This window comes from Penicillium longicatenatum (assembly GCF_028827895.1).
Source record: "Penicillium longicatenatum strain IBT 33135 chromosome Unknown contig_7_segment0_segment0, whole genome shotgun sequence".
Classification (NCBI taxonomy): domain Eukaryota; kingdom Fungi; phylum Ascomycota; class Eurotiomycetes; order Eurotiales; family Aspergillaceae; genus Penicillium; species Penicillium longicatenatum.
The window spans coordinates 1,592,533-1,605,036 of NW_026643124.1; the positions used below are offsets into that span (position 1 = coordinate 1,592,533).

At 50.8% G+C, this 12,504-nt stretch overlaps 6 protein-coding genes across 6 annotated transcripts; 4 read left to right on the plus strand and 2 right to left on the minus strand.

The window, feature by feature from the left end:
* Positions 1 to 369: 369 nt before the first annotated feature.
* N7484_010858 (YchF/Obg family ATPase) lies at positions 370 to 2,023 on the plus strand (the record flags this gene model as incomplete). Its single annotated transcript, XM_057121245.1, has 3 exons — positions 370 to 444; positions 668 to 1,225; positions 1,472 to 2,023. The coding sequence occupies 3 exons, from the start codon at positions 370 to 372 to the stop codon at positions 2,021 to 2,023; spliced, it is 1,185 nt and encodes a 394-aa protein (XP_056966999.1).
* Positions 2,024 to 2,253: 230 nt separating this feature from the next.
* On the plus strand, positions 2,254 to 3,181 carry N7484_010859 (translation machinery-associated protein 20; the record flags this gene model as incomplete). Its single annotated transcript, XM_057121246.1, has 3 exons — positions 2,254 to 2,267; positions 2,560 to 2,700; positions 2,791 to 3,181. 3 exons carry the CDS (start codon positions 2,254 to 2,256, stop codon positions 3,179 to 3,181), a joined length of 546 nt encoding a protein of 181 aa, XP_056967000.1.
* A 291-nt stretch (positions 3,182 to 3,472) lies between these two features.
* Positions 3,473 to 6,934, minus strand: N7484_010860 (RIC1 family protein; the record flags this gene model as incomplete). The annotated part of the gene is made up of 5 exons (XM_057121247.1): positions 3,473 to 4,261; positions 4,316 to 4,791; positions 4,843 to 5,110; positions 5,163 to 6,560; positions 6,623 to 6,934. The coding sequence occupies 5 exons, from the start codon at positions 6,932 to 6,934 to the stop codon at positions 3,473 to 3,475; spliced, it is 3,243 nt and encodes a 1,080-aa protein (XP_056967001.1).
* A 288-nt stretch (positions 6,935 to 7,222) lies between these two features.
* Positions 7,223 to 8,405, plus strand: N7484_010861 (uncharacterized protein; the record flags this gene model as incomplete). Its single annotated transcript, XM_057121248.1, has 3 exons — positions 7,223 to 7,225; positions 7,294 to 8,288; positions 8,348 to 8,405. 3 exons carry the CDS (start codon positions 7,223 to 7,225, stop codon positions 8,403 to 8,405), a joined length of 1,056 nt encoding a protein of 351 aa, XP_056967002.1.
* A 988-nt stretch (positions 8,406 to 9,393) lies between these two features.
* tim44 (protein translocase subunit TIM44) lies at positions 9,394 to 10,953 on the minus strand (the record flags this gene model as incomplete). The annotated part of the gene is made up of 2 exons (XM_057121249.1): positions 9,394 to 10,069; positions 10,121 to 10,953. 2 exons carry the CDS (start codon positions 10,951 to 10,953, stop codon positions 9,394 to 9,396), a joined length of 1,509 nt encoding a protein of 502 aa, XP_056967003.1.
* Positions 10,954 to 11,339: 386 nt separating this feature from the next.
* On the plus strand, positions 11,340 to 12,047 carry N7484_010863 (mitochondrial 37S ribosomal protein uS11m; the record flags this gene model as incomplete). The annotated part of the gene is made up of 1 exon (XM_057121250.1): positions 11,340 to 12,047. One exon carries the CDS (start codon positions 11,340 to 11,342, stop codon positions 12,045 to 12,047), a length of 708 nt encoding a protein of 235 aa, XP_056967004.1.
* Between the last annotated feature and the right edge of the window lie 457 nt (positions 12,048 to 12,504).

Genomic DNA, 12,504 nt, shown 5'->3' on the forward strand with positions numbered 1-12,504 from the left:
CCACAGTAGTGACGTCAAGGGCGCAGGGCTTCACGTGAGCGGTGTGTATTGCAGGCAGAAAACTGTGATGACATGTTTCCCCTTTGCTACTGAAGTTGCAAGCTATCAGGACTACAGCTCACTCTCCTTTATTCCTTCTTTTGTGTCTCCGATATCAATCTCAATTGATTTCTTGCCCGCTGTTTGGTGGGTGCCGCCATAACGTCTCTCCTCAATTCCTCCGTTCTCTTCTTTGGTATCGTCGACCGATCCGCAGCTGGTCCTGCTTTCACCGCGCGCTATCCTTGCCGCTTCCGCCTTGGTCCATCCCCCCACCTTCCACCTCCCAAGGTCTTTTGTCGTTTCTACTCCAAGAAGAAATCCAATAAAATGCCTCCCAAGAAGGCCCAAGTTCAAGAGAAGGTCCTCCTGGGCCGTCCTGGAAACAACTTGAAGAGCGGTATCGTATGTGAGCAATGACCCCACTCTGCTGTTTTTTTTCCGCGGTTTTTTTCGCACAGCACAGTCCACTTTTTTATTTCCACACAAACTATTTAAACCTCCCCCTTTCCCCTTCCCTCCTGCTCCTCCATTTATTTTCTTTCCACATCCCAACTCAAAATGATCCTCTTGAATACATGATTCAGTGGAGCTTGGGCTACACAGATACTTACACATTATGATATAGGTTGGTCTTGCAAACGTCGGCAAGTCGACGCTCTTCCAGTCCATCACCAAGTCCTCCCTTGGTAACCCTGCAAACTTCCCCTATGCCACAATCGATCCCGAGGAGGCCCGTGTCATTGTTCCCGATGAGCGGTTCGACTGGTTGTGTGAGCACTACAAGCCCAAGTCCATTGTGCCCGCCAACTTGACCGTGTACGATATTGCCGGTCTGACCCGTGGTGCTTCGACTGGTGCTGGTCTGGGTAACTCTTTCTTGTCGCACATTCGTGCCGTCGATGCCATCTTCCAGGTGGTGCGATGCTTCGACGATGCTGAAATTATTCACGTCGAGGGCGATGTCAACCCCGTCCGCGATTTGGAGATTATCAGTGATGAGCTGCGCGTCAAGGATATCGAGTTCGTCGAGAAGGCGCTCGAGGCTCTTGGCAAGCAGACTCGCCGTGGTGGCCAGTCGTTGGAGATGAAGAAGTTGAAGGAAGAGGAGGCTACTGTTGGCAAGGTCCTGCAGTTCCTCAAGGATGGTAATGATATCCGCAACGGTGACTGGAGCCCCAAGGAGGTACGTTCTTATATCCTTATCTCTATCCTATGCGCTCTTCCCTCTTCCCCAATTGGACTCCATCATATGATGAATAAGAGCATAGCTCGAATATAACCCAGCTCGTCGAAAATGTCCCGCATTTATATCACGTTGAGGACATATTGAGATAAAAACCCTATCTGAAACATTTTGGAGTCCTTTTGTCTTATTCAGAAACCACTCCCAATCATTTGAAATCAAATATACTGACTCAATTGATTACAGGTTGAGGCTATTAACCCTCTCTTCCTCCTGACTGCTAAGCCCTGTGTGTACCTGGTCAACCTGAGTGAGAAGGACTACATCCGCAAGAAGAACAAGTACCTCCCCCCTCTGTTCGAGTGGATCAAGAAGCACTCCGAGGGCTCCCCCATCTTGCCCATCTCTGCCTGCTTTGAGGAGCGTCTTGCCCTTATGGGTGACGATGCTGCCGCTGCTGAGGAGTGCAAGAAGCTGGGCACCCAGTCTGGCCTGCCCAAGGTCATCACTACCATGCGTACTGCTCTGAACCTGGGTAGCTTCTTCACCACCGGTACTGATGAGGTCCGCCAATGGACCATTCGTAAGGGCACCAAGGCTCCTTCCGCTGCTGGTGTTATCCACGGTGACTTTGAGAAGACCTTCATCCAGGCTATTGTGTACAACTACGCTGTCCTCAAGGAGCTTGGTGATGAAGCTGCCGTCAAGGCTGCGGGTAAGGTCATGACCAAGGGTAAGGACTACGTTGTTGAGGATGGTGATATCCTCCTCATCAAGGCTGGTGCTGCCAAGAGCTAGATACATATTTAAGTAGCTCAACGAATGACAAGTCTTGGACATAAAACTTTCCACATGTAACATCTTTCTGTACCCAGGATTCTTGCAAGTATCGTAGACCTTCAATTCTACCTTATCTTTTTTCCAAACCCAGTCGTCCCTCTAGGTATCATCACGTGACATCCCCGCGGATCCCACCTCGCCTTGATAGGATCCGATACACATCACCCCTCTCCAAGAAAAGCACCATCATGTTCAAGAAAGAGTGAGTAGACACTTTCAGCACCTTTATGACCCCTATAAATACACACGGAGCAGCACAAGCATAGCTTCCAGTCACCGACAGGAGTACAATGGACCGGATGCCAGGGTCGCAAAACCAGAAGCTCTACCAGCTCTCTGCGCAAGCAATACTTGAACCAAGCAGTGCATGAAGAGAGCGCCTTGACGAATCTGTCTTTGATGCTCCAATCACACAACCACCATCTCAGTTTTCAGACAATATATCACAGACAATTTATTAGAACAACAGTCAGCTAAAAATAATCATCTTACAGTATCCCGTCGACCAACCGCTCGAAGGTCAAGTCTTCAGTGCAGCGTGGCTTGCGCCAAAAGCTGTTGGAGACCTACCCCGGTTTTGAGCCATACATTGAAGAAATCCTGCCCAAGAAGGCATCTCTAGAGGCCGTCAAGCTGTATGTGCAACCATACAATCCCATCTTCTACTCATTGATACGAAGAAAAGCTGCCAAACCTCGCCAACACAAACTAACAAGAACCCACAGTCCCGACCGCGTTACTCTCTACACAATAGACTCAACCCCTCTCTTCTTCCAACCCTTCGACGGGCCCCCAATCCCCCACCTCAAGCTCGTCCACGCCTTCCCCTCCGCCCTCCCAACCATCCAAATCGACCGCGGTGCCATTCGCTTCGTGCTCTCCGGTGCCGCACTCATGGCTCCGGGACTGACATCGCCCGGTGGCTCGTTGCCGGACGCTGCGAACGCGCTCGAGGCTGGTTCTATCGTTGCTGTGAAGGCCGAGGGCAAGGAGGAGGTTTGTCTTGTTGGTGCGCTGAAGATGGGTACCGAGGAGATGAAGTCCAAGGGCAAGGGAGTTGTTATGGATGAGGGTCATTACTTGGGTGATGGACTGTGGAAACTGCAGTTGGATTAGATCTAAAGCTGGGGCTCGAAGAATCCGAGTCGATTTCACGGTGAATGTGTGGATGCGATGATGGTTTATGACTGTTAGTTTTGATTGGTGGTTGCATATACCTATGGTTTACTTTGTCTACAAGAGTTATGATGATCTCCAGGGATGATAAAAAGAAATCATGCAGTTTTTATGGATGAAATCAATATTTCCATATTATATTTTGGGAGAAAATTTGAAGGTTATGTACAGACAGATGGAAGTCTCAACACCAACACAAAACAAGAGTGAGATTTGAGTTTCAATCAAAACTCAAAGACCATCTTGACTATCAACAGAATGTGGATATTCATCCGAAGCATTCCCTTGGTTTGGCGACAATGATGAAGTCGGAGAAAGAGAGGACCACGATGGAGTCCTCACTGGAAGACTCAGCCCAAGCCCCTTCACTCCAGCTGCAGAGGCAGACCTTGATCCTAGCCCGGGATGAGTGCCATTCCGCAAGGGCCAAGATCGTAATCCTACACGGCCAATGGCACGTTGCAGCATCTCGCCTGACGCATCAAGCGCAATCAGGAACCGAGCGAGTTCGGCACAAAGTTCCCAGTCACCCTTTTGCGAGGCGAGGCCAATAAGGCGGACCACGTATTCCTCGATTCGGCCATCATGGCTCTGTTCCTCGTCTTCAAATGCTTGAAGTACGAGGAGGTACCCAACAGCTGTTTTGAGAGAGTCGAGTTTGAGGGCCTGTTCGAAAAGGTCTTTTGGCGGGGGTAGGTAGGTGAAGAGGGTACGCCAGGATCGGAGTTCTGTTTTCCGGGTGCACTGTACAACGATGTCGAGGTACTCCCGGGTGGGGAGGGATGCCTGGAGGAAGGCGATGACGGTTGGGAGGAGGGGCCCGTCTCGTGGAATTGGGTTGTTGGATTTGTTAGCGCGACTTTCGTTGTCTACTTCGTCATCGAGGACGTGGTGGAGAAGAATTTCTAGACCGTGTGCAAAGTATGATAGGTGCGAGAAGGGTTTGCATAAAGAGAGGGCTGCGGGAGTTCCGAGGTTCATCAAGCCGTATTGAAGGAAGTATGGGAGGAAGAGATGTGTCTGAACAGGATGGTTAGAAACATGTGTTCCAGATAGAAGAAAGGTTGAACATACTCGAATGGCAAATTTGAGAGTGGCAAAGGTAACATCTCGCCGTTGCATCAATTCGGATTCCACTCCTAGTACAATGCCCTTGTTCAATAGAACGGAGAGAGGGTAGAAGTCTAGGGGTATATTAAGCGGTGCCGGCACCGTCTCTTGCTGAAGAACGTCATGTACGTCATTCCAAGCCAGCAGGTCTTGACCGCGGAACATCCAAAGAGAGTCCCTAAGTGATAGGCTGCTGTGGGGTGGATTGAGTGCCATTTCAGCAGAAGGGCTCGCTGGTAGAGACTCATCGACTGGAGGCGCAAAGTTGAAGGAGAGCTGATCACGCATCAGGATGTAATATTCTACATCATGGGAGACGACCCGCATGTCATATTTGAGATCACCCGACTCAGTCACTGTCGGCTGCAGCAGAACAAGATTGCCATCGACCAGGAGGATCACAGATGCGACTTTGACATCTTGGGAAGGATCACCGTTGTCTGTTAAACATGAGCGTCCAGGTTATTCGTAAGCGGACATTGTGAACTTACGCATTTGTTCCTCGGGCAAGACCCAACTGATGGCCCGTACTCGGCTTGGAGCCCGCACAATTCCATTGAATGCAATCTGCCCCACAGGGACAAGGGTTATTTGCGGCTGTGAGGAGTTGATGATGTAGTGGTACAGAATGTTATCGTATGTGTACACCAGGAGGGAGTCCTCTCCAGATGGACCAATGAAAACCACAGGGGCTGGAAGATACTCGATGAACATGATCGAGTTGTTGTTCAACGCTGCCTCACGCGAGTAAAGACGTATCTGATAGATTCAGTCAGCATGGAAATCAATCCACTCCGTGAACAAAACATACCTCATATGACGATTCATCCCCCTCGACAGCAGCAATCAAGATATGTCCATACCAACACATTCCGCCTCGAACAGCAAATGAATTCTCCACCTTGGAATCCTCAAAGACCTTCCACCGGCCACTGTTTACGCTATAATGTGCCAGTCCCCTTCTACCAGCAATGGCCACATACCGTCCATCCTGAGATACGACGGTTGACCGGATAGGCCATTGTGAGTGAAGATATGCTGGTGGGTACTGAGCATGATGCCATAGCGAATCCTTGCCCGAGATAGTCATAAGGTCTGGCAAATCATGACCGCGGTATAAAATCAACTCAGTTCCAGTCTGTAGTAAGCCCCGGGCAAGATTGGCAGCAGAAAAGCAGCCCGTCAAGGCACTGCGAGCTGTCTCTAGAATCCAGAGATGCCGATCGTTCTGTCCTGACAGAATGATATCCGATCCACCACCTATCCAGCAGCCACTGGAAACACCGATCAGCCAATTCTCTCCATTGGACTTCGCTAATGAAGCGTCAACGGTAAAGCTACTGCCGCCAGGTTTCCCAAAGACACTCCATGTTGTCCAGCCATTTTCGTAGCCAGCAAAGAGACAGTATCCGTCCGGCGAATAGCTCATGAAGGTCAATGCCCCAGTGGTACAAGGTGTTGCTGGAAGCTGCAACTTTTGGGAAAGCGGCACATTTCCCGTGTAATCTTTGGCTGTGTATACCAAAATATCGCCATTCGTGCAGCTGACTGTCAGAAGGGAAAAACGGGCATTGACTGCCACTTTGACCGCCTTCTCGCCATCTTCTCTAGGGTCATGGAAACAGTGTCCTTGGAACAGCTTTTTCGGAGCTTCGGGATCTTGTTGAGCCTCCGTCACTCGTTGCACGGCATACGCTTGACCAGTACTTGTAAGCCAAATCATGACATTCATGGCACGATCATAAACCATATCCGCAATAGACACATTTTTGGGAATACCCAGAATGCGGCTCAACATTTCCGATGTAGTTTGGGTCCCACTTGCCTCCGGTGTCCATCGGATGCACTGTAGCGCCGGTGGTTTCACAGTGGCAACAACCAGCTCCTGATCCAGCGCCAGCGCCTTGACAATCCCAGACTCGATCTTGATTGCCATTCGAAATCTAATACTAATATCTCCCACCACATTGGATTCCTCAACGGCCGAGAAGTGCGTTAGTTGTTGGCGGCGCGGATGTGTCGAGTGGTCGAAGCGTTGTCGGTAGACTCGTGTCGCTGGGTCCGATGCAACTGCATATGTAAGAAGGTACCCGTGGAGTGTCTGGACGACCAATATGGTCGAATCCGGGTGCATTAAAAGTGCAACATTTGGTCCGTATGTTTTTAGAGAATATTTAGACCGCGCTATGGCCGCAACGACTGCCGTTGGCTAGATCACGCATTAGCAACCACGTTCAGAACGCAAAATTACCATGTCATGGAGAAACACACCCTAGTTTGCCACAGGGAAATTGAAGATTCTGTTAAGGTCGCAAACATATGACCAGACCGAGACACACATAGGCCATTGATAGCTTCATTCTCCCACTTCGGGATATCCTTTTCGGCAATCGATTCGGGCGTTGGCTCCTGGCTCTCCTCGACTATGGTTTCTTGACCACTTGTAATATCGTTGCTCTCCTCTATTGAGCTGCGCGGATCTGGCGAGGGTAGGGTATGTTGGCGCTCCCCATCAGATGAAATATCGGCGATGTCAGGGCCATTGACGGCGTAGACCCGGGGGACTCCATTGGGCCAGTACATGGCTCCAGGTCAGAAAAGGGGCGTTTATGACTGGCAATGAAGCTTATATGGAGTCATCTCGCCCCGGCAATAAACGCGATTGGAGGGAACCTTGGTTGTAAGATTAAGAAAAAGAAGATATTCGAATGCTTTAGATGACGGTTCCCCAAACATTCGATCCAACGGGGACGATAAGCGGCATCACGTGCGTGAAGCTCCCCGCATTGTTCTTGACACTTTTTTTTCTTCTCCTGAACTCAGTTGACGTATCCTTTATCCTAGTGAGCTATTGTACGGAATACCGTTATTATGGTGAGACCCGATATTCGATTTGGTTCCTGACCGTTTCGTCGGATTCATGCTAATGAAGCGATTTATAGGCCCCCACTGAAAGCAATAAGCGCCTGGCTCTGGCCATCATCGACTTCCTCGGCTCCAGCCTCAAAGATGGCACCTTGACCGCCGACGATACCGAGTCGATTGAGATCGCCCAGTCCTGCATCGCTGACACATTCAAGGTTGATCCGACCGACGAGGCCGCCGTGAAGGAGGCTGTTGGTGGACAGTCTCTAGCCAACATTTACAGCGTTTACGAGAAGCTGCGCAACAAGTCCACCCCTCAGGCCTCTAGCTCCAACGCCCAGGAGTCTCAGGATGATAAACCCAAGGCTGGTGCACCCACTGCCGAGTCTGACCGGTTGAAGTCCGAGGGCAATGCCCTTATGTCCCGCAAAGATTACCCCGGTGCTATCGAGCAGTACAGCAAGGCTTTGGAGATCGCCCCCGGTAACCCAATTTACCTATCTAACCGTGCCGCTGCCTACTCCGCCTCTAACCAGCATGAGAAGGCCGTCGAGGACGCCGAGCTGGCCGTTGCTGTCGACGCCAAGTACTCCAAGGCTTGGAGCCGTCTGGGTCTTGCCCGCTTCGATATGGGTGACTACCACGCCGCTAAGGAGGCTTACGAGAAGGGCATTGAGGCCGAGGGTAATGGTGGCAGCGAGGCCATGAAGCGTGGTCTGGAGACCTGCCAGCGTAAGATCGAGGAGACTAGCCGAGGTGCTGAGCCCCCCTCAGAGGAGCTGGATTCTGCCGCTGGTGCCTCCCGCGGTGCCGGTGGTATGCCCGACCTGTCCTCTCTCGCCAGCATGTTTGGTGGTGGCGGCGCCGGTGGTGGTGGCGGTATGCCCGACATGAGCTCCATTATGAGCAACCCCATGTTCGCTAGCATGGCGCAAAACCTCATGAGCAACCCCGATATGCTCGGTAACTTGATGAACAACCCCCGCCTTCGTCAAATGGCTGAGGGCTTCGGCCAAGGTGGTGGCATGCCCGACATGTCTAGCCTTATGAGTGACCCTAGCCTTGCGGAAATGTAAGTTGTCCCCGAAGTCTACAATTTGAAGTCTGTACATACTGATACCTGGTTTCTAGGGCCCGTAACATGATGGGTGGTGGTGCTGGGCGTGGTGCCGGTGCCGGCAACCAGTAAATCCTGGGTTGAAAGCTTTTCAAATTTGATGCATGACATGCAAAAGAGACACGATTTGATGTTATTGTGGCGAGCGTTTTTTTAGACGAACCATTCCTACTGTCATCTTCATTTCGCTTGGTATTCTTATACTCATAGAACGTACTTTAATACGCCTGTATGTGTTTGGGACGGCAAATTGAAAGTTTACAGCGTTGTTGAATAGACTTCCACCTGGCTATCTGGTCGACCTACCTACCATAGCCTCAAGAAATTTAAATTGCTTCCAGAGGTTGTATAGGCTGCCCATATGGACTCATAATGGAAGGTTGAGGACTTGGCCACATTGGAAGAGAACATGTGCTAGGTTCACTTGAAATGGTGGTCTCCTTTTGGCAGCCAATGCTTTCTAATTACTTAGCACGAAGAAAAAAATCAAGTTTAAATCAGATACATTCTCCGTAAATATATTTACACAGCTAAATGCAACCATGGTCCCCTATACATTCGCTCCGAATTTATCAAACGAATGCAAAGAAACCAACCGAAAACTCAATGACCGATAGAAACGGTCCAAATGCAGATCAGACAGTGTCGAGGGGAGAGTGAAAAATGCAAAGCACAAGACGCCGGGAAACACCTCAAGCCCAGATGCCACCGGACCAGCTCATGTTCAACGCGCAGCTGCAGTCCGAGTCTATGGAGAGGGAGGGATGTGTTTTGCTTTTCAGCCAGATCCGAGTAGGCTTGGAAAGAAACAATCGACAACCTGCAATTAACACAAAAACAAGTGGGAATGAAAAAAAGTGAACATTAATACATGAAAAGGAAACAGCCGATCAAATAGAGCAGCTGCAACCGTAAACAAGCGCCAGCTCCGCCTGGCCTGATATCAAAGTCATATTGTACAGTCGAGAGGAGGAGCAAAGATAAAAGAGGAGTCCAAGGGATAAATAATACAGTTTGTGTGGTGGCTGTATGCTGAAAGGGGAGAGACCAGTCTGTCTCCTTAAATATAGTCACGAGCAGCCTTCTGGAGCTCAATCAATCTCCAGCCCCGGGTCTCAGGATTGTTGACTTCCTCGGGGATGCGAGTCAGACCAATAGCGTAGGTCACGAGCTGGACCTTGTCCTCCATACCAGCAGCAAGCTTGCCAGTCTTCACGTTGCGGTAAACGTGGACTTCCTGGGCACGACAGGTAACAACGAACACGGGGATGTCACCGGGGTCCAACAGACGAGCGTGGGAGACATCAACGCCACGGACATCCAAGATACGACCATCCGAACGAAGACCAGCCGTGGTGTATTGCTTGGCAAGAGCAGCATAGACGGAAAACTGGGCATCAGAGAGCCACAGCTTCAAGGTGTCAATGTCACCCTTGACGTAGGCATCGAGGACCTCGGGAAGCATGTATTCACGCAGTTCACGGAGGAACTCTTCCATCTGGAAGTTCGGATCAATCTCACGGAATTTCTTGATGACCTGAGCAGTCTCATTCTCAGCAAAGAAGCCACCGATACGATCGGTAATGCTACGCGCAGTGCTGATTAGAGGGTTCTCAGACTCCTCATAAACATTCCTGACGTCGAAGAGCTTTTGCATCATGGGGTTGGAGTCACGGAAGGTGCGCCAAGATTCCTTCCAGGCGGCGTCTTTGTGAAGGGTAACGTTGGTACCGGCACTGATATGAGTTAGCAATCAATCAGACCCTATGGAAGTAACAGAAGCTTACTTGGGATCTTCAACGGCCTGTTCCACCTTGGCCGTTTTTCCAGCCTTGGCTTCCATCTCCTCACGACGCTTGCGACGTTCTTCCTTCTCAATCCATCCACCGTAGCGAGAGCTGCTGCCATCATCAATGGCATCCTTAACGCTCTTGTAAGCCTCTGTCTGACGCACGGGTCTGGTGGCCTTCTCAAGACCGGCACCAGTGGCGTTAACACCGAGACGAACACCCTTCACAACCGGAGTATTCCATGTCCAAGCCGCACCTTTTCCAATGACTTGACCAGTGGACTTCAAGGCGGCACCAGTGCGGGTGGTGGCAGCCCCAGATGCAGCCTTGTAGGCCTCACGAGCCCGCTTGATGTTCTCATTCTCGCTGAACTCATGCGCCGAAGAAGCGAGAGCCTTGGTGGATTCATTCCACTCCTTGGAAGCCTTGAACTCGGTCTGAAGAGTGTCACGGAACACTTGCCACGGAGACTTATCTCCATGGGGTGGTGGCGGCGGAGCATCTTCTTTCTTCTCCTTCTTCTCCCCCTCCTTAGACTCCTGGCCTTCGGATTCGGACTTGGTCTCCTCGCCCTTCTTCTCCTCCTTCTGTTGCTGTTGTTGGAAAAGGGAGTTGGCGACGTGGAAAGAACGGGTCAAGGGAAGAGCGGCAAACGGTGACACGAGCTGGGACACGGGAAGACGACTATTCTGAAGAGTGCTTCTTTGACTAGAAGACAATTTCAAAGTCTGAGCCGGCAGTGCCGAGTATGAAACGGCCCGAGAGCCCTGCGCGGCTTTGAGGATCGGAGCTTGAGACCGAATTGTGGCCGCGCGCGCGGCGGTAGACATCTTGGCTGAAATCATGCTCTAGGATTAAGGATAACAGAAAAGAATAATAGGAAAGAGGATCAAGAAGTAAGCCAAGTATCCAGCCCAGCCCGGATGTTCGGGGTAAAGTAATGAGGAGTGAGGGTTGAGACCGGGGAAGAAGGTGAGTAAGGGAAAAAGTCGAGATGCCAAGACTTCGAAAAACTTCCAATGTTTCCCTTTCCGCCTCTTGTCTCCGATCACGGCTGCGACTCCATCCCGGTCTGCCACGTTCACCGAGGCCAATTGCTTCATCTCAACGCCGGAAACTTTTACTCATAACCGAGGGCTGTATTAATTTGCGACTGTCACTTCCCCTACCTCCGTTGCGTGACCTATACCTGCCGACGCATCGGCATCTTGTTGCCATGATGAATTCTTTCTCGATGAACACACTCGCAAAGGCCCTGCCGTCAGTATGCCGGCAACCCCAGTCTCACGCCGCAAGCTTGCGCACTATCCGACCTTTATCCACCTCTTCGAATGTCCTCGCGAGCTTCCGGGACCGCACCCGATCGATGGAGAGCCAAATTCTGAACCGCGACGCAGAGGGTTCAAGTGAATCATCGCCACTGTCTGCCATCACCAAAATGATGCAGGGCGATAGCTCCTCGAGCTCTGCCTCCCGGGTTCGCTCCGACTACGCCAGACTGGCCGAAAGCCTTGAGGCCGACATGATGAAGAACCCCTACGCCGACCGTGCCCCTCCTCACCACCTCCACGTCTACTGTCACAAACACAATACAATGATCACTTTGACACGGCCCAACGGTAACCCACTCATGTCCTTGGGCTGTGGTAACATTGGTTTCCGCAAAGCTGGTCGTTCTGGCTTTGACCCTGCCTACCAGTTGTCGTCACACGTGATGTCTCAGATTGCCGAACGAGGATACCTGATGGACATTAAGCGACTTGAGATTGTTTACCGTGGCTTTGGAAAGGGTCGGGAGGCGTTCACCAAGGTTCTTCTTGGAAACGAGGGACGCAACATCCGTGGACTTGTGAGCCGAGTGACCGACTCGACTCGTGTTAAGTTCGGTGGTACTCGTAGCCGGAAGGTCCGCAGACTGGGCTAGGAGAAGCGACCGGGCCTTATCAGTTTCATTTGCAGGTCATCCATTAGGAAGACCCGGAGTTCCTGCGACTTGTTTTATCTCCGTGGAGGAGATATTGTATTGAAGATGAACTTGGCCTCGGAGGCCATATTCTTTGGGCATAGCTGTTTGCCGTATGATTCTATATACTGTACAATATCAATTAAATTCCTTTCCTATTTAAGAATTTGACGTATTGGGTTTAATCTTTCCACCTTTTTTCACTGAAAGTCTGGATGTCCCTGACTTACCAAACATGGTATAGCGCGCAATCAGCTCCCGCAGCGATCACGTTCTCGAACTTCTTTACTTCAAGTCTTCCCTGTTGATGGTTTCATGCGCATTCGGCTAATTCTTTCTGTCGTGCGCTTTTCTCGCGAATTGACTTTCAATCTCCTGTCCAGTCCTTTGTGGACGCACCGACGGCCAGCCCTCGGCT